The sequence below is a fragment of the Balaenoptera physalus genome, assembly GCF_965194825.1.
Source record: "Balaenoptera physalus genome assembly, chromosome: 19".
NCBI lineage: Eukaryota > Metazoa > Chordata > Mammalia > Artiodactyla > Balaenopteridae > Balaenoptera > Balaenoptera physalus.
This window is the reverse complement of record NC_138900.1, coordinates 9,877,786-9,902,140: the sequence shown is the minus strand read 5'-3', so window position 1 is coordinate 9,902,140 and position 24,355 is coordinate 9,877,786. Positions and strand designations below refer to the sequence as shown.

The following is a 24,355-nucleotide window of genomic DNA, read 5'->3' as shown; positions in this document are numbered from 1 at the left end:
CCCTTCAAAGCATCAAAGAATAGCAGTAATTTATTATCCCTGTAATTACTTTCTGAAGAGGGGAATAAGGGCCCCTATTTGCAGCTAACTTGGTTATTTAAGAGTCAAAGAGTTTCTGTCTGGAATGATGAAAGAGTTCTGGAAACAGATGGTGATGGTTGCACAACATTGTGAATACACTTAATGGACTTAATGCCACTGAATTGTACACTTAAAAATGGTTAAAATGATGAATTTTATGTTATGTATATAAATCACAACCTGGGACTTCCCTGGTGGTCCAGTGGCTAGGGCTCTGCACTCCCAATACAGGGGGGCCCGGGTTCGATCCCTGGTCGGGGAACTAGATCCCGCATGTATGCTGCAACTAAGAAGTCCACATGCTGCAACTAAAAACCCCACACACCGCAACTAATAAATTTATTTATTTAAATAAAATAAAATAAAATCACAACCCTCTGGGGGCAGGGGGCAGAGATAAATTAGGAGTTTGGGATTCACACATACACACTAATATATATAAAATAGGTAAACAACAAGGACCTACTGTATAGCACAGGGAACTAAACTCAATATCTTGTAATAACCTATAATGGAAAAGAATCTGAAAAATATATATATATATAACTGAATCACTTTGCTGTACACCTGAAACACACACAACATTGTAAATTAGTTATACTTCAATAAAATAAAAACAAAATCACAACCCTCTATATCTATACCTTACATCTAGGTCTTTCTGGTGACTGGCTCGGTCTGAGTCATCCCATCAGCATCACAAACATACACCCATCCTTTAGGAATTTACGAATGACTTTGAAGGGTTGTGTTAGGAATTGTGGTAACGTCTACATATATTCTTTATTACCAAGGGAGTTACTTGCATCTGGAGCTCATTGGTGATTGACTTTGCAGGGCAGAGGGCAGAAGACAGAAGCTGTCTTCCCCAGGTGCTGTTGGCCTCCGTAACATGTGCCAACCAGGGGCCTCCAGACGCAGGCCAGGGCCCAGGACCAGTGTCAGCGGGGGATCTGGGCTCCTTATCTTCTCAGGTACAGGCCTCTCCCCACCATCCTCCTCCTCCGGCCCAGCTCCCCAACCCTCACGTCTCTCTCCCCTGCAGCTCTCTTCTTCCTGCGGTTCCCATTCCTGCAGCGATGACCCCATCCCTCTAAAGGTGAGCACGGGTCTGACCCCTCTGGGGTGGCTGGGCAGCAGCAAGGGGCTCAACTTCCACCTCCGTGCTTCTGCTCAGCTGAAACGCCAACCTGAGTGTGGAATTCTGACCCACTTCCCACCCCCGGGTTCTGGGGTCGTCTGTGTGGATCTCCCATGCCAGCCCCTTGCGCTGAATATGGGTGCAGGGGGGTAGGGAGGGCTTCCCGGGAGGGAGGAGAAATGTGAGGGTCGGGGTTCGATTCCTGGTTGGGGAATTAGGATCCCGCAAGCCACGCGGCGCGGCCAAAAATAAATAAATAAATAAAGAGTCCCATCCTACCACAGGTCCAGCTGGCGAAGCATTTCTATTATCCCTTATTTCAACCCCACTACCTGACAGCCACTTTCACTCTGGGTGACACCCCCATGAAGCAGACAATCCCATTTTAGAGGTGGGAAAAGTATGGCTCAGACGGGTGAAGTTAACTGCCTGAGGTGAGGGGGAGAATGGGGCTGAAACCCTGACTGGGTGCGTCTTCTCTTCTCTACTTGCCTAAGCAACTTCAGCGACATTAGTTGCAGCCCTAGAACCAGGTAAGTGTACTTCTTTGGTTGTGACTGGGGTGCCCAAGGTGAGCGATTGGTAACCCTGCGCACAAGGGCAGGAGACCACTGAGGGCTGGAGAGCTCAGCACCCAACCCACGCCCCTGGGCCAGGAAGAATGCGGATGAGAAGGAGGCAGCCAGAGGAGAGGGGTCACGACTGCTCTGGGGACAGAGGGGAATGGGACGTTGGACATCAGCGCTGGGTAAAGGATGAATGGATGCAGGGAAATGCAAATCAGAACCACAAGGAGATACAACTTCCCACTCACTAGGGAATGGGGTAATCAGAGAGTCAGATAACACGGGTTGGCAAGGATGTGGGGAAATGAGAACTCTTATACACTGCTGGTGGAAATGGAAAATGGAGAGGTCAGTGTCTGGAATAGGCAAATCTATAGAGACAGTAAGTAGACGGGTGGCTGCCCAGGGCTGAGGGGTGTGGGGAGGTCGGAGGAAATGGGGAGCAAGTGCTAATGGACACGGGGTTTCCTTTTAGGGTGATGGACATGTTCCAAAATTGATTGTGGTGCTGATTGCACAACCCTGTAAATATACTAAAACCCACTGAATTATATGCTTTAAATGGGTGAATTATATGATATGTGAATTCTATCTTCATAAAGGTATTTAAGAAAAAAAAAACCCAAAAGACAAGGGAAAAGGGAATTCCTTGGCAGTCCGGTGGTTAGGACTCCGTGCTTTCACTGCCAAGGTCCCGGGTTCAATCCCTGGTCGGGGAACTAAGATCCTGCAAGCTGAAAAAAAACAAAATGAACGGATGCGAGGGGGATAAGTGACGGGAGCAGGGCTCAGGCAGAGGCCCTCCGCCCAGGCCCTCCCGCTGAGCCGTGTCTGGCCCCCAGGTGAGGTGCTGGTGGTGAGAAAGGAGCCGTGGCGGCTCTGTGGCACTGTGGCGCTGGACCCCAAGCACCGGAAGTGGAGCTGCTGCAGAGACTTCTACCCTTTCCACCGCCTCACGCAGAGGTGCTGCCAAACCCGGGGGAAGTTCATGGTCATCCCCATGAACCCGGAAAAGTCAGAGGCTGAAGACTGCAGAACATACACCTAGAAAACTCTAGGTAGGTCCTGGCCCTGCCGGCGGCTTCCCTTTCTGCTCTGGGGGTCACAGAGACCCTTTTCTCTCTCCTTCTTTCCCAGGAGCTCTGCCCTCCGTGGAGGGGCTTGTCTGCTACCGGACAGGGCGTCTGTGCCATTAACTTAGCTGCGTTCCAGCTTCCCACTGTGTGACCTCAAACAAGGGTCCTGCCCTCTCTGGGCCCAGTCTCCCTGCCACCAGGTGAAGGGTATGCACAAGAACTTCTCATCCACACAGAGAGGGGCTGGGGCTTTCAAAGTCCCTTCCCACAGTTCCAGAAGTGACGTCAGGGGCAGCCCCTCCTGTGTTCTGCCCTCCTCTGAGCCCCTCCCCCGCTCCAGGTCCCAGATGCCCACATGCGTGTGATGGGAAGTCTCTGGCGTGTCTCACAAGAGTGGCCGACTCCAAACGCAGGCAGGCATGGGGGTGGAAAAGAGGCTCAGCTCCTGGTTGCTGGAAGTCACAACCAGGTGGAAATCACCGGAGGGCCACTGCACCGCACTGAGGCCTGCTGCCCCCCTCAAGGGTCCGACAGACACTTCCAAGATCAGGGGAAGCCCTGTCTCTGAACCTGGGCTGGTGGTGACCTGGGTGTCAAGTTTTCTCTTCTCTGTATTTTACAGAATAAAATGAAGACTGGTGATTAGATTTGGGTGTGTTCTCATGCAAAGACGTGCTTGATGGAACAAGCCTGATATTGATGGGCACACACTCTGATCTGGTTTTGATGAAAAGCAAATCGTACTATTAACTGGTTAGAAATGTGGGACTTTCTTCTTTTCCTACTGGTTGATTACATTTTATGAACAGATGTTACAGAACAGGAAAGAACAAGAGCAATCTCCTTCCTAGGAATTGGAACCTCTATGGATCCAAAAGTGAACTTCTCCCAGGAGCACGCATCCCACCCGCCCTGTGGGAATCGTGCACTAACTCGCAGTCACATGCAGTATTCCACGTTGCAGGGCAGCCCATCCACCTGCTGTCCCGGGGGTTGTTGCCATCTGAGTCACACTTGGGAAGGGAGACAGAAGCCTTGGAACCAACCCGATGCTTTGAGTGTGACTCACCAAGCCCAGGACCTTAGCTCCCAAACTGCAAGATCACATGAGGTAACTGCACGTGACTGGTTGGTGTTGGGTGTCCTGGTCTCATGCTCCCCTGGAAAGCTGGGGAACACTGGGGCTGTGATACTTCCCTCTGCTCCCAGACCCCCTCTCTACTCTTGCCTGCCCTTCTCTGCTCTCAGAAAGCTGAGTGCCTATCCTCTGTTTCTGGTGGGTATAACTTTGGGCAGTGCCCTCAAGAGAGGAGGGGACAGGTGGACTTCCCTGGTGGCACAGTGGTTAAGAATCCACCTGCCAATGCAGGGGACACGGGTTCGAGCCCTGGTCCGGGAAGATCCCACATGCCACGGAGCAACTAAGCCTGTGCGCCACAACTACTGAGCCTGCGCTCTAGAGCCCGCGAGCCACAACTACTGAGCCCGTGTGCCACAACTACTGAGCCCGCGTGCCACAACCACTGAAGCCCGCGCACCTAGAGCCCGTGCTCCGCAACAAGAGAAGCCACCGCAATGAGAAGCCCGTGCACTGTAACGAAGAGTAGACCCCACTTGCTGCAACTAGAGAAAGCCTGCGCACAGCAACAAAGACCCAACACAGCCAAAAATAAATAAATAAATTTAAGAAAATAATAATAATGGTGGATACATGTTATTATACATTTGTCCTAACCCGAGGAATATACAACACCAAGAGTGAACCTTAATGTAAACTACTGACTTTAGTAATATATCAATATTTGCTCCTCAATTGTAACAAATGTACACACTAACGCAAGATGTTAGTAATAGGGGCAACTATGTGCGCCCATAGGGGGAGGGGATATGTGGGAATTCTCTGTATTTTCTGCTCCATTTTTCTATAAGCCTAAAACTGCTCAAAAAGTAAAGTCTATTAATCTTCAAAAATGCATATCAAGGAGCAAAGGCACAGGAATAACTCAGATAAGTTTGAAAATAAGAACGAGACTGGCAGGTTGCCTTGAAGAGACCAAAAAATATTTTCAAGCTCTTGGCATTCAAAAGACCTGGTGTTGGTGCAGGACGGACAAACGGTTGACAGAACAGGATTGAGAAAAAGGTACTTGTGTCCGGGGAACATAGCGAACGCTGCTGTACAGTCTCAGGTGAGGAGGGAAAGGATGGGCCATTCCATGCACTTCGAGATGTCAGCCAGCCATACGTTTGCAAACTGAAGAACGCAGATCCCAACCTTATACTCATTAGGAACCAAAACACAATGCAACACAAGCTCAGTGAACGACAAGCACAAAGAAAACGTCAGTACAAATATTAGAAGAAGGGAGAGCTGGAGATATAAATTCTTGGGGTTGAGGAGCCCTTCTCAAATAAAGACAGAAAAAACAAGTGCCTGAAAGAAAAAAGACTCATAGATTCAGTTACTTAAAAATGAAAGAAACTTCAGGAGGACAAAACACACCAGAAACGAACATTAATTTCAGACAATGAAAACAGGCATTTTTCAAAAGCAGAACAAACGTCCAATAAATGGCCGAAAAGACACTCAGCCTACAGGTAAAACAAGAAAATGCAAACTAAAAGAATAATGAAATTCCACTGTGCACTTGTTTGGGTTGAAAAATTTTTAAGTTTGATAACTGCAAGTGTTGACAGTTCCTCTGACACTTCGCAGAGCTTTTAGGGGGCATTTTTATATTAACTATAAATGTTTGTAACGTATGGGGTTCTTTCAGCACTTGGCATCTCCCTGAGGAAACGCTCATGCTGGCCAGAGAGGTGTGTGCCGATCGCTCACTGTCGCAAGAGGGAAGAGGGGGACAGCGTCTGTGCCCACAAAGGTGGCATGGCCAGATCACTCCCAAAAGGGTTCTGCCAACATTGCCTCCAAACCAGAGACAGGATTCCTTTCAGGGAGGGGACTTTGGTTTCTCTGGAATGGCTGAACTCTAGGAAGAGACTATCAAAAAATAATAAGTATCAAGGCACAAGGATGTGGCCTCCGAGTGAGGCAGGCATCTTGGACGTGACAGAGCCCGCGGTACCCCCACCCCCAGGTCCATATCAGCCCTTACTTGGTGGAGGCGCCTCTGGGAAGCCTGGCCTGGGTGCTGCCGTTCCAGGGGTGAGGGGAGCCCTAAGACCAGAGTCCCAAGTCCAAGCCCACCACGTCCAGTTGCGTCCTTCCTCCAGGACGTCCCAAATGGACTCCAGTAGCGTGCCCTGATGGAGGCGCCGGCGAGATAAAGAATGTCAGTTTCACAGCACGAGGAGAGAGGCCAGGACTGTCTTTCCAGCCCCCGCCGGCTGCAATTCAGAACAAATAACCAAAACCTGCCAGAGGGCTCCCAAATCTGAGGCGACCAGGGGCTAGGGAAGAGCAAGGCTGTCCATATCTCCTCACACTGGTTCTGCTGCAGCCTCACCATCTCAGCACCAGTATGTCCCTTGTCCATACACAGAGCAAAAACCTTGAAGCCATCAATGACTCCCCACCTCCCATCACTCAGTAAATTCTGTCTGCTCCATCTTTGATATATTAATATGCCCAGAATCCCACTTCTGTCTACCTCCACTGTCTCCGCCTGGTCCAGCCACCATCGCCTCCCGCTTGGACAATCACAGCTGCCTCTTCACTGGGCTGGCGGCTTCCACCTTTGCCCCCCAATAGTGCGTCTGGGGATCCCGTTAAAACTAAGCCAGCTCACATCTCTCTTCTGCTCAGAGCACCTCCCGTGGCTCCCGCTCACCCCACAGTAAAAGCCGAAGTCTTTGCCGTGGCCCAAGGCAGCTCGCTTTATGTAGGTTTGTATAATCCATACATATGTGTATGCTTTTCTTTACGAAATACAATAAAAGTGAATAGAAAGTAACAGAGTGCGTTGCACACAGTAAGGGCAGTTATTGTTTAGCGAAACTTTTGTTCTAACAAGATATGTAATATATGATATTAATATGTAATATATATGATGCTAATATATATTATGTGTTATATAATACACACAATAGATTTTATACGGTTATGATACATATTAGGTATATATGATACATATATATACAGCTATAGTTTTTCTTCATGAAATGCAATACAACAGGAAATATCAAACTGCACTGCACATATTAAAGGTAGTTATTTAGCGAAATTTTCATTCCAGTGGTAAATGTATACACACACAATACACACACATGGAATATAGAATGTCATGTGACATATTACACAAAAAATATTTTTATATTCCATTATATGTGGCATTATATTCCATTATGTCACATAATGCATGAATTACACAGCATTTATCCTAATACATAGGGTGAATTGTGAATTATTATATAAATATGAATATGGTAGACTATATAAACTAGGCGTCTCATGGTGCCTTGCTGCCGTAGACTGAGGGGGAGACTCTGAGATCTTCGAACAGCAGGGTTATAGCAGCGTCTCCAGGGAGTAGCTCCTGTGGGTGGGGAGTGACCGAAGCGGGAGCGGGCAGGGAGGGCCAAGAGGCCACCCGATGGGGCATCGGAGCTGGTAAGACCCTCCAGAGCTGTGCCAACTGAGGCAAAAGGGGGGCCAGCCTTTGTGCTCCTGAGCCCCTCGCCCATCCTTCTCCCCTTGCTTACTCTGTTCTAGGGTCCGTAAACTCTTTATGGAAAGGCCTTGACAGTAAATATTTGCATCTTTGAAGGCCATGTGGTACTTATCGCAAATGACTCAAATCTGTCATTGCCGTGCAAAAGCAGCCACAAAAAATATACATAAACACATGGGTGTGGCTATGTCCCAATAAATCTTTGTTCCCAAAGACAGGCAGCACCAGGCCCTTGGTCCGCTAACCCCGGCTCAATTCTGATAGCAGATCCTCCCGCCGGCCGTTCCAGGGAAAGGCTGATCCCCACACCTGCCTCGGGGCCTCTGTAGATCCTAACAACACTCTCTGGCAGCTCCTCTCCAGTGTCACCTGCTCCCTGAGCACCTGATCGAAATCAGCCATCCCTATCACTCCCGAACTCTTTCTTCTCAGCCCTCATCACCCCGACACTGGATCATTTTTCTTTTTTTCTTCATTGTCTGCTTCCCCGCACTAGATGTTGGCTCCGTGGTGGCGGTGACCTTGTCTTGTTCCTGGCTGACTCCCAGCTACTAGAATGGGGCCAGGCACACAGCAGGTGCTCAGTCAACATTTGTCTAGCGAGCGGGTGGAAGATGCCCTCTGGATTCTCCTCTGGACGTGCTTCTCCTCTCCCTCTGTCTACTGGGGCTGGGGGACCCCGGCCTGGAGTCACAGCACCAGTGGCCAGCTCAGAGATGACCATATGGGCCAATGGATCAGACGTCCATCTTCTCCTGGAGTGGCTCTCCCCAGGCAAGGGCCTTCCCAACAGGGAAACACAGCACAGGGGACAATGGGGCCTGCCAGGGGATAGGAGAAGCAGAGCCCTTGGGACATCCTATGAGGCTTTTGAGAGTCAGTGTTGAAGAGTTTCTGTTTTTTAATGCCCTAAAGCCCTGAGTCCCTCAGGAGGGGAGGAGTTGGGATTCAGCCTGGTCCCTTCTTCCCAAATAACCACAGGGCAGGTAACACTGGAAAAGAAATGTCTGTATGTGCGTCCGTCCCCCCACTGAACTGTGAGCCCCCACGAGGGCAGGGTTGGGGCGGTCTCGGTCACGGCTGGGACCCCCGCACTGCACAGAACATGGTGGGCACGTCAGACAGTTTTTTGGTTTTTTTAAAAAAATATTTATTTATTTATTTGGTTGCGCTGGGTCTTAGTTGCAGCAGGTGGGCTCCTTAGTTGAGGCTCACCGGCTCCATAATTGTGGCATGCATGTGGGATCTAGTTCCCCAACCAGGGATCAAACCCGGGCCCCCTGCATTGGGAGCGTGGAGTCCTAACCACTGCGCCACCAGGGAAGTCCCATCGGTGACAGTTTCTTGAATGAAAGAATAAACGAAGGATATTTTTTCTCAGGTTAACGGGGCTTTTTTTAAATATGGGGAAAAAAATGCATCAACTTGAAGACAACCAATTTGGATTACAAATTTATTCTAACCCCTCTCCCCAAGTCACAAATGTATACAAAGTTTTAGCTAGCAGGAAACCAGAGCGATGAAGCATCCTCTGGCCTTGTGCATTTTGAGAGGGGACTCTTTCCACTTCCACACATGCTGATCCCACCCCCACCCAGTGGGTGAAGCGGATGCATCCCACGAGGTCTCGCCACACGTAAGTACACGTCAGGGCTGAGTTGTGAGTCTCGGAGATGTGAGAGCAGCGCTACATCGGGGTCAGGATGGCGCAGGGGTTACGGGTTCTGACCCAGACTGCCCGTCTTCACACCCCACCTCTGCTTCTTCCCTGCCTGTGTGACCTTGGGTGGGTGATTTTCCCTCTCTGTGCCTCGGTTTCCTCATCAAGGCAACAAAGAAAATGTTATGGGGACTATGTAAAGCACTTAGAACAGTGCCCCGCACCTAACCAGAGCTCAATAAACTCCACCTATTTTGATGATGACCACACCTTACTGACGAGATGGGTCATTGACACTGACATGATGTGGGGAGGGCAGTGAAACAGTGCCTCGCCTCCTGCAACCCGTGCTCCAGAGATGTGTCAGTGCCAGAGTGGACTGCCCTGGGGTAACCATGGTAACAGGCACTAAGCCTGCCCACCTGGCTCCATCAATCACCCCATCATCCAGTGGTAGCTCTGTCTCTTGCCTTCTTCCCCTCGTCATTTAACCCACTCAAGTCACTTCCAATTTTAAAGACACCCCTACCTGGGGCCCACCTCCCTCAGCTCCCTCTACATCAGAGGGGGCTCTTCTAGAAGGAATTAAGATGTTGTTTCAGAACCCTGGTTTCTTGGTTTTCTATCTGGGTAGGTCTTGTGTCCAGAGTATTTTCACTCCGCTGGGGAAGTGAGGTGAGGGAGGAAGGGAGAGAAAGCTGGCCCCTCCCACTTCACCTAGAGCTGCTGGGAAACGGGCCCAGGTGGAATGGATCTAACCTCATTCATTAAATGCTAAGATCTTGGGTGTAATCTGGGGCTGTTCTGACAGAGGACTGTGCCCCCCACTCTCAGTGCTGCCCCTGGGGTGCCTTTGGCCTCTGTGTAGAGGTCTCTGCCCCTCTCCCAGTAATCCGCCTCCCTCTCGTCTTCCTCCTCGCCCTGTACCAGTGCCCTCAAGCACCCTGCTTCCCTTCTCCATCTCCCTCCCTGCCTCTGCTCTTACCGCTTCATCACCTCACTGGCTTGTTGGCCCTGGGCAAGTCCCTTTGCTTCCGTTGGGCCTCAGTTTCCCCATCTTGGATGATGCTCTACCACTCACCCCCATCAGAACTCTCTCAGCTTCTCTCCTAATTTTAATGAGGCTTGTACTCATTTTGGAGATCAGATCATGATTCTCTGACACATCCTTCAGATGACTTCCTCTCTCCAGGGCTCTTTTAATTGGGAAACATCTACAGTCTGAAAGAAAGAATGCAGACTGGTGGGGCCCAGACCCCTCCTGCTTCAGAGGTGGGTCCTGGAAGAGACTCCACGTAATGAATGGTGGTTCCTGGACTGTTCCTCTCACCCTTGTGGTTCCCTGAATGTCCCACGGGGTTGGCAGGAGTCCCAGCGTACTCCTGGGGTGGGGAGGTGTAGTGGGTTGAATGGTGGCCCACCAAAAGATGTGTCCACATCCTAACCCAGGGAAAGTTATGGGAGCTTATGTGGAAAAAGGGTCTTTGTAGATGTAATTCAGTTAAGGATTTCGAAGTGAAATAATCCTAGATTTAGGGTAAGCCCTAAATCCAATGACAGGAGTCTTTACAAGAGACAGAGAGCAAAAGAAGGCCAGGTGAAGATGGAGGCAGAGACTGGAGATAGGGGGCCACAAGCCAAGGAATGCCTGAAGCCAACAGAAGCTGAAGAGGCAAGGAAGGATCCTCCCCTAGAGCCTGTGGAGGGAGCGTGACCCTGCAAACACCTTGATTTCAGATCTCTGGCCTCCAGAACTGTGAAAGAATAAACTGTTGTTTTAAGCCACCGAGTTTGTGGTCATTTGTTATGGCAGCCCTGGAAACTAAATAACAAAAGTAAGACCAACTGGTGGCCTAGCCCAGTGGGATAGAGGGGGTTATGGAGGCAGGAGGGGGACAGTTCGACCAGTCCAGAGCCGCAGGGAAGGAAGGCAATAGCACAGAGATCTATAGATTTGATGGAACATGGGGGCTGTGATCACGGCCGGCAGTCCCCTGAGAGAGGCCACTGAAGAAGACAGTGGGGACGGTAGGAAAGGACACGTCAGGAAAGGCCCAGGGACACTGAGGACAGGTTAACAGGGGGCTGAGGCTGAAAGACAGGTCGGACTAGCCACAGACAGGATCAAATTTTCCACCAGAAGCAGGGTTGGTAGGGCATTACCAGAAGACCCCGCATAGCCATTCCAGTGGGTTGTGCCGTAGACTGAAGGATGAGGGGGGTTCTGTTGGAATATTCCATTTGAGTGTCTCAGGGGAAGGTACCACGGATCAGGTTAAGGTGAAAGGTGTAATATTTGATGGATCAACTGCAAGCCAAGATCCCTTTTTTTTTTCCCCTCATAAGAGGAGTGATGCCCAGAGAAAGCCCACCTTAGAAGGTGGGAGAGGCGGCAGCTCACTGAAAGACACTGCGTTTCCTTACGACAGCCTGTACCAACTGACAAAGGGAAGGAGGTATTCCGATGTAAAGGCTGAGAGTCCCAGGGAAAAGTAACACTGATGAGTAAATGGAGGGCTGATAGGTTGATTTGGTTCAAGTCCGGTTCCATGTTTTCTTCTGCCAGAGGAGTGAGCATGGTGTCCTGCTGGCTGGGACCCCACAGGTCTGTGTGGTTTGGAGTGGGCTGGAGAGACAGCACTGCGGACTGTACCAAATGAGCTAGAGGCTGGAGGGGGCTATGTTGGAACGCTTCACCTGCTGGGGGCTGGTCGCAGTGGAAGGTACCACGGGTCAGTATGGGGTGACCTAATCCAAGTTCCATCCACATCCCGGTGGTTCCCACTGGGCCAGCACAGGTAGGGTAACGCAGGGAGAAGGCCACATCAGGGCACACAGGGCCACGTCTAAGTTCAGGCTTCGGCAGGCTCCTTTTCCTTGGATGAGGACACTTCCCGGGACGTGGGCTCTGCCTGGGGCGCGGGCGGCGGGTCCGGGGCGCAGAGCTGGGCGCGCACCTCCTGCATCTGCGCTTGCAGCTCCTCCAGGGCGCCCCGCGGCGGCGCCGCCTGCACCTGCGCCTGCAGGGCCTCCAGCGCCAGCGCCAGGCGGCCCACCTCGTCCTGCATCGCGTCCCAGGCGGCGCGCTGCTCCTCTTCCTTGTGACGCTGGTGCGTCTGGTGGCGCCAGTACTCCAGCACCAGGCAGCCGCCGCCCACGATGAAGATGGTGGCCTCGCCCAGCAGCTCGGCGCCCAGCTCGGCGGCCGCCTCCTCGTTCAGCGGCTTGATGAGCGTGCCCCGGAAGCCCATGATGCGCATCTTGGTCCGCATCTCCACCCAGTGGTACACTGCGGGGGAAGAGAGGGGTCAGGTCATGCACTGGGAGCCCCCTGCCAACCCCGCCCCTCCACGCCTTGGTGTCCAGGTGGGAGAAATGGGGACACAGCAGCCAAAATCACCAGGGGGCACTTTAAATAAGACCCCTGCACCTGGCTTGGTCCCAGGAATGCCAGTCACCCCACCTGGGGTGAATTTCAGAGCATCTTTTTAAGTCTCCCAGAAAATTCTGGCAAGGAGCCAGGAATGAGAAACTCTGCCCCAGAGGGGATGGTCCTGAGACTGGGGACCAAGCCCCCGGAAGGTCACTAGGCGCTCGCAGGCTGCAAACTCCCAGGAAGATGTAAAGAAAGGGTCAACTGCTGGAAGCTTAGCTCGTTCTGCTTGTCCCTCGAGCCACCTCCCCCGGCACCGTCGCCCCACCCACTGCCAAGAAGGCAGACCCGCTTTCTTTCCAGATCTTCCCCAAATGCAGAATCAGGGCTGCAACGGAGAGGGACCTCCTGGATCCAAAGAAAGGGCAACAGAAATGTAGGAATCGATGCTACGCGACTGCGAGCACAGGGTGACCAACCCTCTTTGCAAGTCCGGTGCCTCCCATCCGAGATCTTCACCGGCCCTGAAGATGGAGCTAGTAAGAATTGTGAGCTTTTCACGGTGAGGTTTTGGGCACATGCCTTGGAAGAAGCTCAGAGGTGACGGATGCTGCTGGAACAAAAACTTGCTTGCCCAGCTGTTCCTTTGTGAAGGGAGATTCTCAGCATTTGAGTCTTAGAAACCAAGGCCGAATTGATGCTGAACCCTGACTCACTCCTGTAATAGTTAACATTCATCCAAGGATACATGGGATTACTGGGGATGCCCTGTTTTCTAGCTCATTTGGAGATTCATTTCCTACCTATCATTTTACTTTTCACGTTTAATAATTATCCATGAAAGTGCATAAAATATAAAATGTTTTAAATTAATTGTGGACTAATAATTTTAAAGGTAATTCAATCCAGGAGAAAATATTTTAACATTTAGAATCTTATGGTCTCAGGAAATTAAACAAATTAAAAATTGAATTTCTGTACGTATTTTGATTGCTGACACATCATTTATTAGATAGAATTCTGTGGGAAATGGAACTGTAAATACAAGTTCAAGGACAAAAAGGAACAATGTAAAATTTCCGACTGTAAAAGAAGAGCTTGCTCATTTTTTTTTCTTATAAACTGGACATTGGCAGGCACCACATCACAAGAGTATGTGGATTGCGTTAGATACTTCAAAGAAAGGATGCTCCAGGTGCTTAAAAATTTCAGTATTCTTAACACACCAGAAATTACCGGGCTGGCGAAAAAGTTTGTTTGGGTTTTTCCATAAGATGTTTGTTTGTTTGTTTGTTTTTAATTAATCAATTAATTAATTTTTGGCTGCGTTGGGTCTTTGTTGCTGTGTGCAGGCTTTCTCTAGTTGCGGCGAGCGGGGGCTACTCTTAGTTGTGGTGCGCAGGCTTCTCATTGCGGTGGCTTCTCTTGCTGCGGAGCACGGGCTCTAGGTGCGCGGGCTTCAGTAGTTGTGGCACGCGGGCTCAGTAGTTGTGGCTCGCGGGCTCTAGAGCGCAGGCTCAGTAGTTGTGGCGCACGGGCTTAGTTGCTCCACAGCATGTGGGATCTTCCTGGACCAGGGCTCGAACCCATGTCCTCTGTACTGACAGGCGGATTCTTAACCACTGAGCCACCAGGGAAGCCCTCCCATAAGATGTTACAGAACTTTTTGGCCAACCCAATATATCCTTTGCAGGTACTTGAACTTATGAACAGAAGTTTTAGCTGTCAACTTGAAAATGCACTAGAGGGTATAAAACTTTTCAATTTTTTAAAGGAGTAAAATTAAAAAATTTTTTTTGTTTGTTTTCATGAAAAAAAATTTTTTTTTAAGTAGAAAAATGTTTGAGAAGCTCTGCCTGGAGCCGGTGGTAAGATCCGAGGAGTGTATCCAGGGCCCTCTCAGTATGCCAGCTGCCGCGGTCACCATTACTACTAATTGTTACGTAGGCCCTGGTGCTGTGGGGTTCCTGGGGTCCAGGCTGCGAAGAACCCTCCCACACTGAGGTCCCAGCGTCAGGTCATCCTGAGGTCCGCGTGGGGCTCTGCCACCTACTGTGTGGGTGATGGCGGTCCACTTTGAGGCTCCTCCGTAAGGGGAGATGATGCCCATACACCAGCCCTGCTGCCTCTTTCTTTTTTTTTTTTTTTTTAAATTAATTATTTATTTATTTATGGCTGTGTTGGGTCTTCGTTTCTGTGCGAGGTATTTCTCCAGTTGCGGCAAGTGGGGGCCACTCTTCATCGCGATGCGCGGGCCTCTCACTATCGCGGCCTCTGTTATTGCGGAGCACAGGCTCCAGACGCGCAGGCTCAGCAATTGTGGCTCACGGGCCTAGTTGCTCTGCGGCATGTGGGATCTTCCCAGACCAGGGCTCGAACCCGTGTCCCCTGCATTGGCAGGCAGATTCTCAACCACTGCGCCACCGGGGAAGCCCCTGTTGCCTCTTAACGCCACACCCCCTTCCACTGCTCTGGTCCAGGCTCTGTCCCGGCTCTGACCAATGTCCCCTTCCTGACCTCCCCATTCAGGGGCCCTCCAGCCCTCCCATCAGTCTGTGTATTCCTTTCAAAGCGCCTGTCACAACCGGGAATGATCCTGTCATCCAGCCAGTTGTTTGCACTCCGTCTCCGCGCTGGATTGTGAGCCCCACGAGGTGGGCCCAGGGCTGTCACAGTCATGGCTGTGTCCCTAGCCCTGTCCAGAGCCAGGCCAGGCACACAGATGGTGCTCAGTACATCTCGCTGACTGCGTCAATGGGTCCGTGCCCCAGCTTCCTCCCCATCTGCCAGCCCCAGCCTCACCCCCTGCAACTGTCCTCCATGCAGTAATCAGGAGCTGGTTAAAAGACAACAAAAACCCAAAAGACTACCATTCTTTTCACTAATAAAAGTAACGCACTGCATGAAAATCAAGTACTCAAACTACAAAATTAAAAGCCAGGAATTCCCTGGTGGCGCAGTGGTTGAGAGTCTGCCTGCCAATGCAGGGGACACGGGTTCGAGCCCTGGTCTGGGAAGATCCCACATGCCCCGGAGCAAATGGGCCCGTGAGCCACAACTACTGAGCCTGCGCGTCTGGAGCCTGTGCTCCGCAACAAGAGAGGCCGCGATAGTGAGAGGCCCGCGCACCGCGATGAAGAGTGGCCCCCGCTTGCCGCAACTAGAGAAAGCCCTCGCACAGAAACGAAGACCCAGCACAGCCAAAATTAATTAATTAATTAATTAATATTTAAAAAAAAAATTAACTTTGCATTCAAACTTTGTGTTAAACCACATATTTAAAAAAAAAAAAAAATTAAAAGCCAGGAATTCCCTGGCGGTCCGGTGGTTAGGATCTGCACTTTCACTGCTGAGGGCGTGGGTTCAATCCCTGGTCGGGGAACTAAGATCCCACATGCCGAGCAACACGGCCAAAAAAAAAAAAAAAAAGTCGTTGGAACAAAAAAGAAAATAGCCAAAGTAGTCCCCCCACCTAGTCCTGATCCCTCAAACATACCTCTAAATCTCGCCCTAACAGGCCTTTTCGTCTCCCAGCATCCTCTCCTTGACTTCTGATAATAAGCATACGTTGCTCATCTCTATTTCTGAGTTTTCCAACTGGACATTTGCTTGTATTTATACAATTATCTCCTGTTGGTCCCTCGGCCCCACCAGTTCCTCCCCATGCAGCCTGTCTTTCCCTGGACCCTCCGCTCCCCATTCCTACAAGTGATTTGTACATTTGTATATTTCTTATTCTTGTATTTACACTCTTTTCACCATCTCCCTCAGCTCCCAACATGGCCAGGGAGGAAACGAGCAGCCCCGCTTCCCCTCTCCACCCTCCACGTCTCCCTAGGCCAGACCATCCTTTCACATGATCAGGATTTAACATACAGGATGTTCGGTGGCTATAATACGGCCCCTTGTACTCTGTGCATCAGCTAAGTCAGAAACATGAAAACAAATGGCACATACAAGGTGACAATCGTGGAAACACTGTTCAGTGTGATGTGACTAAGCTAGAAAGGAGCCCCTGTGATGGGCTGCGTTAGGGAGGGGCCGCCTGGAGGAAGCACCTGGACGCCTTGCTGTGTCCTCAGGATCAAGGTCAGACAGCTTCTCTACCCTTACTCCACAGAGCACGTCAGTTTCCTCGCAGCTGAACAATGATTTTCTAGGATGACTTGATCTTCCCTCGCATGACAGTTCTCAAACTGTAGATCTTGTCCCATGAGTGGGTCATGAGATCAACGTGGTTGCACAAACCAGCATTAAAAATATAATCAAGAATATAATTGTTAGGGAACCATTGACTGAAACCGCCAGCCCCGGCCGGGCACGGTGATAACCACTTGCGTGAGCTGTCTCGCAACAGGAGGTTCTGATAAAGAACAAGGTGCTGCCACCGAAAACTAACTGGGAGAATTCAGGAGGGGCTGAAAGGAGGGAGGACACGCCAGCCCACAGTATGTCTTGTACAGCTAACCCAGGAGGGGTCAAAAGGAAGACGGAGGACACAATATGTCCTGCCAACCTCCCAGAATCCTCCTCACTGAAATCCATCTTGGCTGAGAGATGTGCGCCACCAGGAAGGACCCTGAGTCAGAGTGATTGGCCAGAGACAACCCGGAAGCTAACCCCATCACCATATAACCTGAGACTGCGAGCCACGTGGTGGAGCAGTTCTCCTGGGTTCCCTTACCCTGCTGCTCTCTGCCTAGGCGCCCCCTCCCAATAAAGTCTTTTGCTTTGTCAGCACGTGTGTCTCCTCGGACAATTCATTTCCAAATGTTAGACAAGAGCCCACTCTCAGGCCCTGGAAGGGGTCCCCCTTCCTGCAACATAACAGAAAATATTCAATGGACTTTGAGGGCATTACGCTAAGTGAAATAAGTCAGAGAAAGACAAATACCATATGATCTCACTTATATGTGGAATTAAAAAAACAACAACAACAGGGACTTCCCTGGTGGCTCAGTGGTTAAGAATCCGCCTGCCAATGCAGGGGACACGGGTTCAAGCCCTGGTCCAGGAAGATCCCACATGCCGCAGAGCAACTAAGCCCGTGCGCCACAACTACTGAGCCCGTGCGCCACAACTACTGAGCCTGCGCTCTAGAGCCCGTGCGCCACAACTACTGAGCCCGTGAGCCACAACTACTGAAGCCCCCGTGTCTAGAGCCCGTGCTCCGCAACAAGAGAACCACTGCAATGAGAAGCCTGTGCACCGCAACAAAGAGTAGCCCCTGCTCGCCACAACTAGAGAAAGCCCGCGCACAGCAACAAAGACCCAACGCAGACAAAAATAAATAAGTAAATAAATAAATTTATAAAAACAACAACAAGCCAAGCTCACAGATACAACAACAACAAAAAGAAAATAAAACATCAAAGCCAATCTTAAGTACTCAAGGAAAGTACTGTTTCACAAAACTTTTGGTCTTGTTTTGTGTGTGACTGTACAAATATGTGTGTGACTGGAACATGGTCAAAAGGTTGAAAGCCACTGTCCTAAGTTTTGGTTGGAATTCCGCTGAGTCTACAGATCATTTTCAGGACAGTGACATCTTCCCAACACTGAGTCTTTCAATCCACGAATGTGGTATCTCTCCCCACTTAGCCTCTCATTTTCTCTGCAAGTCTTACACCTCTTTGGTTTTACTTATTACTAGGTAATGATATTTTTTGTCATTATTCTTCATGGTATTTTTTTTTTTTTTTTGGCTGTGCCGCTGGCTTGCAGGATTTTAGTTCCCCCACCAGGGATCGAACCCGTGCCCCCTGCAAAGTGCAGAGTCCTAACCACTGGACCGCCAGGGAATTCCCTGTCATGGTATTTTAAATTTCATTTTCAATTTGGTTGGGGCTGGTATATAGAAATACAACTGAGTTATGTAAATGACTTTCCTTCCAGTGACCTCCCTATATCCATTCTTTTTTTTCCTTTTTAGTAAAATATAACTTATACAAAGTACACAAATGTTAAGTGTAGAGCTGGATAATTTTTTAATATGTAGGCATCACCTAGATCAAGATCTAGAACATTCCCACACTCCAAATGGCTCCCACTTTCAAGCCCTCTTCCAGTTAGTACCCTTAATGTCACTATTCTGACCTCTTATGATAGATGATATGTTCTCTTTAAATCCTATTCTGTCTTCTTCGTGATAGATCATTTGTACTCTTTCTGGTCTGACTTCTTTTGCTCAGCAATATGTCTGTGAGATCCACTGTGTTGCCATGTGGTTCATTCATCCATACCCCACTGAGGGACATTTAGGGAGCCTAGAGTAGAAAGGTTTCCCAGGAGTGAAACTGCTGAATCACAGGGCATTGCATCACCCAGACTATCGCAATAAACATCTTAATGAGTTTTTCTGTTGTTGGGAACAAGTTGATCCTAAAATTTACAGGAAATGCAGAGGTCCTAAGAATAGAAAAATTTAAAGAAGAACAAAGTTTGAAGATTTACACTATCAGATTTCAAGACTAACTACAAAGCTAAAGTAATTAAGACAAGATAGTATTGGTACCAGGATGGACAAATAGAAGACTGGGAAAGAACAGACTGTCCAAAACTAGACCCACATATATCTGATTGCTTTTCAAATGCTAGACCAACCTTGTAGTCTTGGAATAAATCCCACTAGGTCATAATTTATTATCTGTCTTATTTAATGCTGGATTCTATTTGCTAATATTTTTGTTTAGGATATCTGAATCCATGTTCAGAAGAGATCTTGGCCTAAAATTTTCCTTTCTTGTAATGACTTTGTTAGGTTGTTGTATCAGTATTCTACTGGACTCATAAAATGAGTAAGGAAGTGTTCCACTTACTCTATTATTTAGAAGAATTTGGGTAATGACATTTTTCTTGCTTAAATGTTTGGAAGAATTTACCAGTGAAGCCGTCTGAGCCTGTGGTTTTCTTTATGGGAAGGTTTTAAATTATAGATTCAATGTCTCTAACAGATATAGGGCTATTCAGATTCTCTATTTTTTCTTGTGTCAATATTGTTAATTGTGTTTTTCAAGGAAATTGTCCATTTCCTCTACATTGCCAAATTTTTTGGCTAAAGTTGATCATAATATCCTCTTGTCATCCTAGAATTAGGATCTGAATTAATGTGTCAGTTTTCATCTCTTTTAATGGAAATTTGTGTTTTTCCCCTTGAGTAGTATTAATCTTTTCAAAGAACCATCTTTTGATTTTGTTGATTTCCTCTACTAAATGCCTGCTAACTCCTAGTTGTTCTTCAAGGTGCGTCTCAGGTATTTCCTTCTTCAGGACTAGGTCAGATGCCCACTCTGGGCATCCTTAGCTCCCTGGGCTCCAACATCCCAACCCTGATCAATCTTGGGTGTCACTGGTGACAGATCTGTCTCCCCCACTGGATCATGCGCTCTGCAAGGGCTGGGCCCAGGCCCGTTCTGCTCTCCCTTCCATCTCACACCTAAATTCACCTCTGCCTGGGATACCATTCCCCCACTCCTCTTTTCCCACTGTGCCCCAATTCATCTTTTAGGTCTCACCTGGAGTGTCCCTTCCTCTAGGAAGCCCTCTCTGATACCTAGGCTGCGTCAGACACGTCCTCTAGGTTCCCAAAGCTCCCTGGGCTTCCCTCATCATGATGCTGTTTATTCTAGGTTGAATTAAAAAAAAAGAATATGGATGCAGAACTCCTTGCTTCTAAAATGGGTATAGAAATATGTTTCACCCAGCCTTGTTTGACCTTTCACCAAAAAGGCTGGTTTCACTGTTTTTTTGTTTGTTTGTTTTTGTTTTTGGTTTCACTGTTTTTAAGATCCTTGAGGCCTCTGGCCTCTCCCTGCTTCAAGGGAACTCTTTTATCACTCTGCCTGGAGGCTAGACTGTAGCTCCTTAAGGGCAGGTTCCCAGAAATGCCCAGCCCAGTACCAGGCATCGAGAAGGCACTCGGGGAATGTTTAATGAGTGGATGCACGGCTCAGCTTTCTTTCAGGTTTCCTCAAATTAACCGTATTTAGTCACAATAAGCATCCAAATTTTGTCAAAACGTTGTCTGTTTCGAAGTTTATATCTTAACTAAAGTTTGATGTTTACTCTATCTCTGAGGAGTTGAGAATGCTGCTCTTCCCAAGGGGGAGAGAACTTAACAGGTTGCTTTAGCCAAGGAAAAGGCAGGACTCACCTAACCTGTTTATCTGCCCTTAGCCACCCTGCTGAAACTTACAACATCATACCACGTGGCATACTGCTACCTTCACTTCTACTTTTTTTTTTTTTTTTAAAGAGCTAAGGGTCTGGCTTTTTTTTTTTCTTTTTATTTATTTATTTATTTATTTATGGCTGTGTTGGGTCTTCGTTTCTGTGCGAGGGTTTTCTCTAGTTGCGGCAAGTGGGGACCACTTTTCATCGCGGTGCGCGGGCCTCTCACTATCGCGGCCTCTCTTGTTTCGGAGCACAGGCTCCAGACGCGCAGGCTCAGTAATTGTGGCTCACGGGTCTAGTTGCTCCGCGGCATGTGGGATCCTCCCAGACCAGGGCTCGAACCCGTGTCCCCTGCATTGGCAGGCAGATTCTCAACCACTGCGCCACCAGGGAAGCCCCACTTCTACTTTTTTTTGAATTGAAGTATGTTGATTTACAATTTTGTGTTAGTTTCAGGTGAACAGCATAGTGATAGATTATACTCCATTATAGTTTATTACACGATAATGTGTATAATTCCCTGTGCTATACAGTACATCCTTGTTGCTTACCTGTTTTATATATAGTTTGTATCTGTTAATTCCATACCCCTAATTTGTCCCTTCCCACTTCCCTCTCCCCTTTGGTAACCACAGTTTGTTTTCTATATCTGTGTGTCTGTTTCTGCTTTGCATATACATTCATTTGTATTATTTTTTAGATTCTGCATATAGGTGATATCATATTGTATTTATCTTTCTGACTTATTTCAGTAAGCATAATATTCTCTAGGTTCATCCATGGAGCTGCAAATGGCACTACTTAATTATTTTTTATGGCCAGGTAATATTCCATTATACATACACACATGCACACACATACATATATATCTCACATCTTTTTATTCCAGCTGAGGTAGGAGATAGATGAGGCCCCAGGCTGAAGAGCTCCAAGAGGTCTCCTGCTGATACTTTGAGATCAGATACCATCAGGAGTATTGGGCCTTGCTTGGGTAAAAGCCAAAGTGACTACATTCTTCTCATGCTTGTGGTAAAGGGGATTTCCCGGCCTGACACATGCACAGGGAAGGTCCTCAGTCTAGGGGAGGGAAAAAGGGAGGGAGGAGGCACCAGCTCAGGATTTGTCCTGCCAACCTCCCAGAAACCTTCACCCTGGAATCCACCTTCACTGAGAGATGCGCATGCACACCGGGAAGGACCCTGAGTCAGACCAAATATGGACACAGGTGAGATGATTGGCCAGAGGCAACCCGGAAGACTGCCCCGATACAAGCAACTTAAATCCTTCCTATTGGCACGCAACTCACTCCAAGTTCTCCCGTGTGTTCTTCCACACGTACTTTGCTTGTATTAAATGCTTTATCTGTTTCACAATCTTGGTCTCTTTGCTGAATTCCTTCTTCAAAGAAGACAAGGACTGAGGTCCCTCTTCTTCCCAGAAGAATCACAACCGTCTGTTGCTGGGCACTTGGGTTGCTTCCATGTCTTGGCTATTGTAAATAGTGCTGCTATGAACACTGGAGTGCACGTATCTTTCCAAATTAGTGTTTTCGTTTTCTCCAGATAGGTGCCTAGGAGTAGAACTGCTGGATCATCTACAGCTCTATTTTTAATTTTTTAAGGAACTTTCATACTATTTTATTCCCACAACAGTGTAAAAGGGTTCCCTTTTCTCCACATCATCTCCAATACTTGTTATTTATAGATTTTTTAATGATAGCCATTCTGGGGACTTCCCTGGTGGCACAGTGGTGAAGAATCCACCTGCCAATGCAGGGGACACGGGTTCGATCCCTGGTCTGTGAAGATCCCACCTGCTGTGGAGCAACTAAGCCCGTGCGCCACAACTACTGAAGCCTGCACTCTAGATCCCGTGAGCCACAACTACTGAGCCCGTGTGCTACAACTACTGAAGCCCACTTGCCTAGAGCTCGTGCTTTGCAACAAGAGAAGCCACCGCAATGAGAAGACCACACACCACAACAGAGAGCAGCCCTTGCTCGCTGCAACTAGAGAAAGCCCGTGCACAGCAATGAAAGACCAATGCAGCCAAAAATAAATAAATAAAATAAATTTATATATAAAAAAATGGTAGCCATTCTGACAGGTGTGAGGTGATACTTCATTGTGGTTTTGATTTGCATTTCTCTAATAATTAGTGATGTTGGGCATCTTTTCATATGCTTGTTAACCATTTGTATGTCTTCTTTGGAAAAATGTCTATTCAAGTCTTCTGCCCATTGTTTGATTTTTGATTTAAAAAAAAAATATTGAGTTGTATGAGCCATTTATATATTTTGGATATTAACCTCTTGTCAGTTGCATTGTTTGCAAATACCTTCTCCCATTCCATAGGTTGTCTTTTAGTTTTGTCAGTGGTTTCCTTTGCTGAGCAAAAACTTTTAAGTTTAATTAGACCCCATTTATTTACTTTTGCTTTTATTTTATTTTTTAAAAATTTCTTTGTTTTATTTATTTATTTATTTATGGCTGCGTTGGGTCTTCATTGCTGTGCGTGGGCTTTCTCTAGTTGTGGCGAGCGGGGGCTACTCTTCGTTGCGGTGCGTGGGCTTCTCATTGCGGTGGCCTCTCTTGTTGCAGAGCATGGGCTCTAGGAGTGCAGGCTTCAGTAGCTGTGGCATGCGGGCTCAGTAGTTGTGGCTCATGGGCTCTAGAGCACAGGCTCAGTAGTTGTGGCACATGGGCTTAGTTGCTCCGCAGCTTGTGGGATCTTCCCGGGCCAGGGATTGAACCCGTGTCCCCTGCATTGGCAGGTGGATTCTTCACCACTGCGCCACCAGGGAAGTCCTACTTTTGCTTTTATTTCTTTTGCCTTAGGACACTGGTCCAAGAAAATGTTGTTACGATTTATGTCAAAGAGTGTTTCTTCTAGGAGTTTTATGGTTTCAAGTGTTACATTTAGGTCTTTAAACCATTTTGAATTTTTGTATATGGTGTGAGGAAATGTTCTAATCTGACTGTTCTACATGTGGCTGTCCAGTTTTCCCAGCACCACTTGTTGAATAGACTGTTTTGTTCTCCACTGTATATTCTTGCCTCCTTTGTCTTAGATGAATTGACTGTAGGTGCGTGGGTCTGCTACCTTCACTTCTGCCTGTGCCCTTGAGGAGGAGACACTGAGTCCAAGTTGGGCCATTTGGCTGTGGGCAAGGGAGTATTCTTCTCTAAGCCTTCATTCATCTTCACAATAAGGACCCTCCCTCCTACAGGATAGTACTGCTGAAAAGACTAAATGAGTTCACGCAAAAACTTTTCACTCAGGGCCAGGCTTAATAAACGGCAGCAAGGCCTGTGGAGTCATACAGACCTGGACTCAAATCTTGGCTCTGTCACTTCCTGGATATGCAAGCTGCACCTCAGTTTCCCCATCAGTAAACTGGGGATACCCAACTGGCAGGATTGGGAGAATGGCAATGAAAGACTAAAAGAGAAACTGCTCAATTTAATAAATGTTAATTTAGCATCCTCTTCCTGCCTCCTGTGCGGAATTTTATTCCTGGAAATATGTCCTACCCAGTGGTCTGAGCTCTATGCCCTAGGGCTACAAAGAATAGTTTTCAGCCTCCTCTCTGTATCTCCAGTCTCATTCCCTTTGATCCATCCTCCATACCACAGAGTATCCCAACTCAGATATC

General features: G+C 48.2%; 1 protein-coding gene and 1 long non-coding RNA gene across 4 annotated transcripts in view; one reads left to right on the top strand and one right to left on the bottom strand.

Annotated features, from left to right (window-relative positions):
• The first annotated feature begins 257 nt into the window (after window positions 1-257).
• Window positions 258-8,786, top strand: LOC309648959. The gene is made up of 5 exons (XR_014256883.1): window positions 258-1,055; window positions 1,127-1,180; window positions 2,631-2,846; window positions 3,829-3,975; window positions 5,642-8,786. It is a non-coding gene; the product is annotated as an uncharacterized lncRNA (long non-coding RNA).
• A 148-nt stretch (window positions 8,787-8,934) lies between these two features.
• Window positions 8,935-24,355, bottom strand: part of OPA3 (outer mitochondrial membrane lipid metabolism regulator OPA3) — a gene marked incomplete at its 5' end in the record, with an annotated part of 43,836 nt that continues 28,415 nt past the window's right edge. For 2 of the 3 annotated variants that reach the window (XM_082438293.1, XM_082438294.1), the window contains one exon: window positions 8,935-12,444. In XM_082438293.1, coding sequence (XP_082294419.1) covers window positions 12,008-12,444 — 437 coding nt within the window. In that variant the 3' untranslated portion in view covers window positions 8,935-12,007. Of the gene's footprint in view, window positions 12,445-18,624; window positions 19,100-24,355 lie in introns of those variants that run through there. The other variant, XM_082438295.1, reaches the window with a different exon arrangement.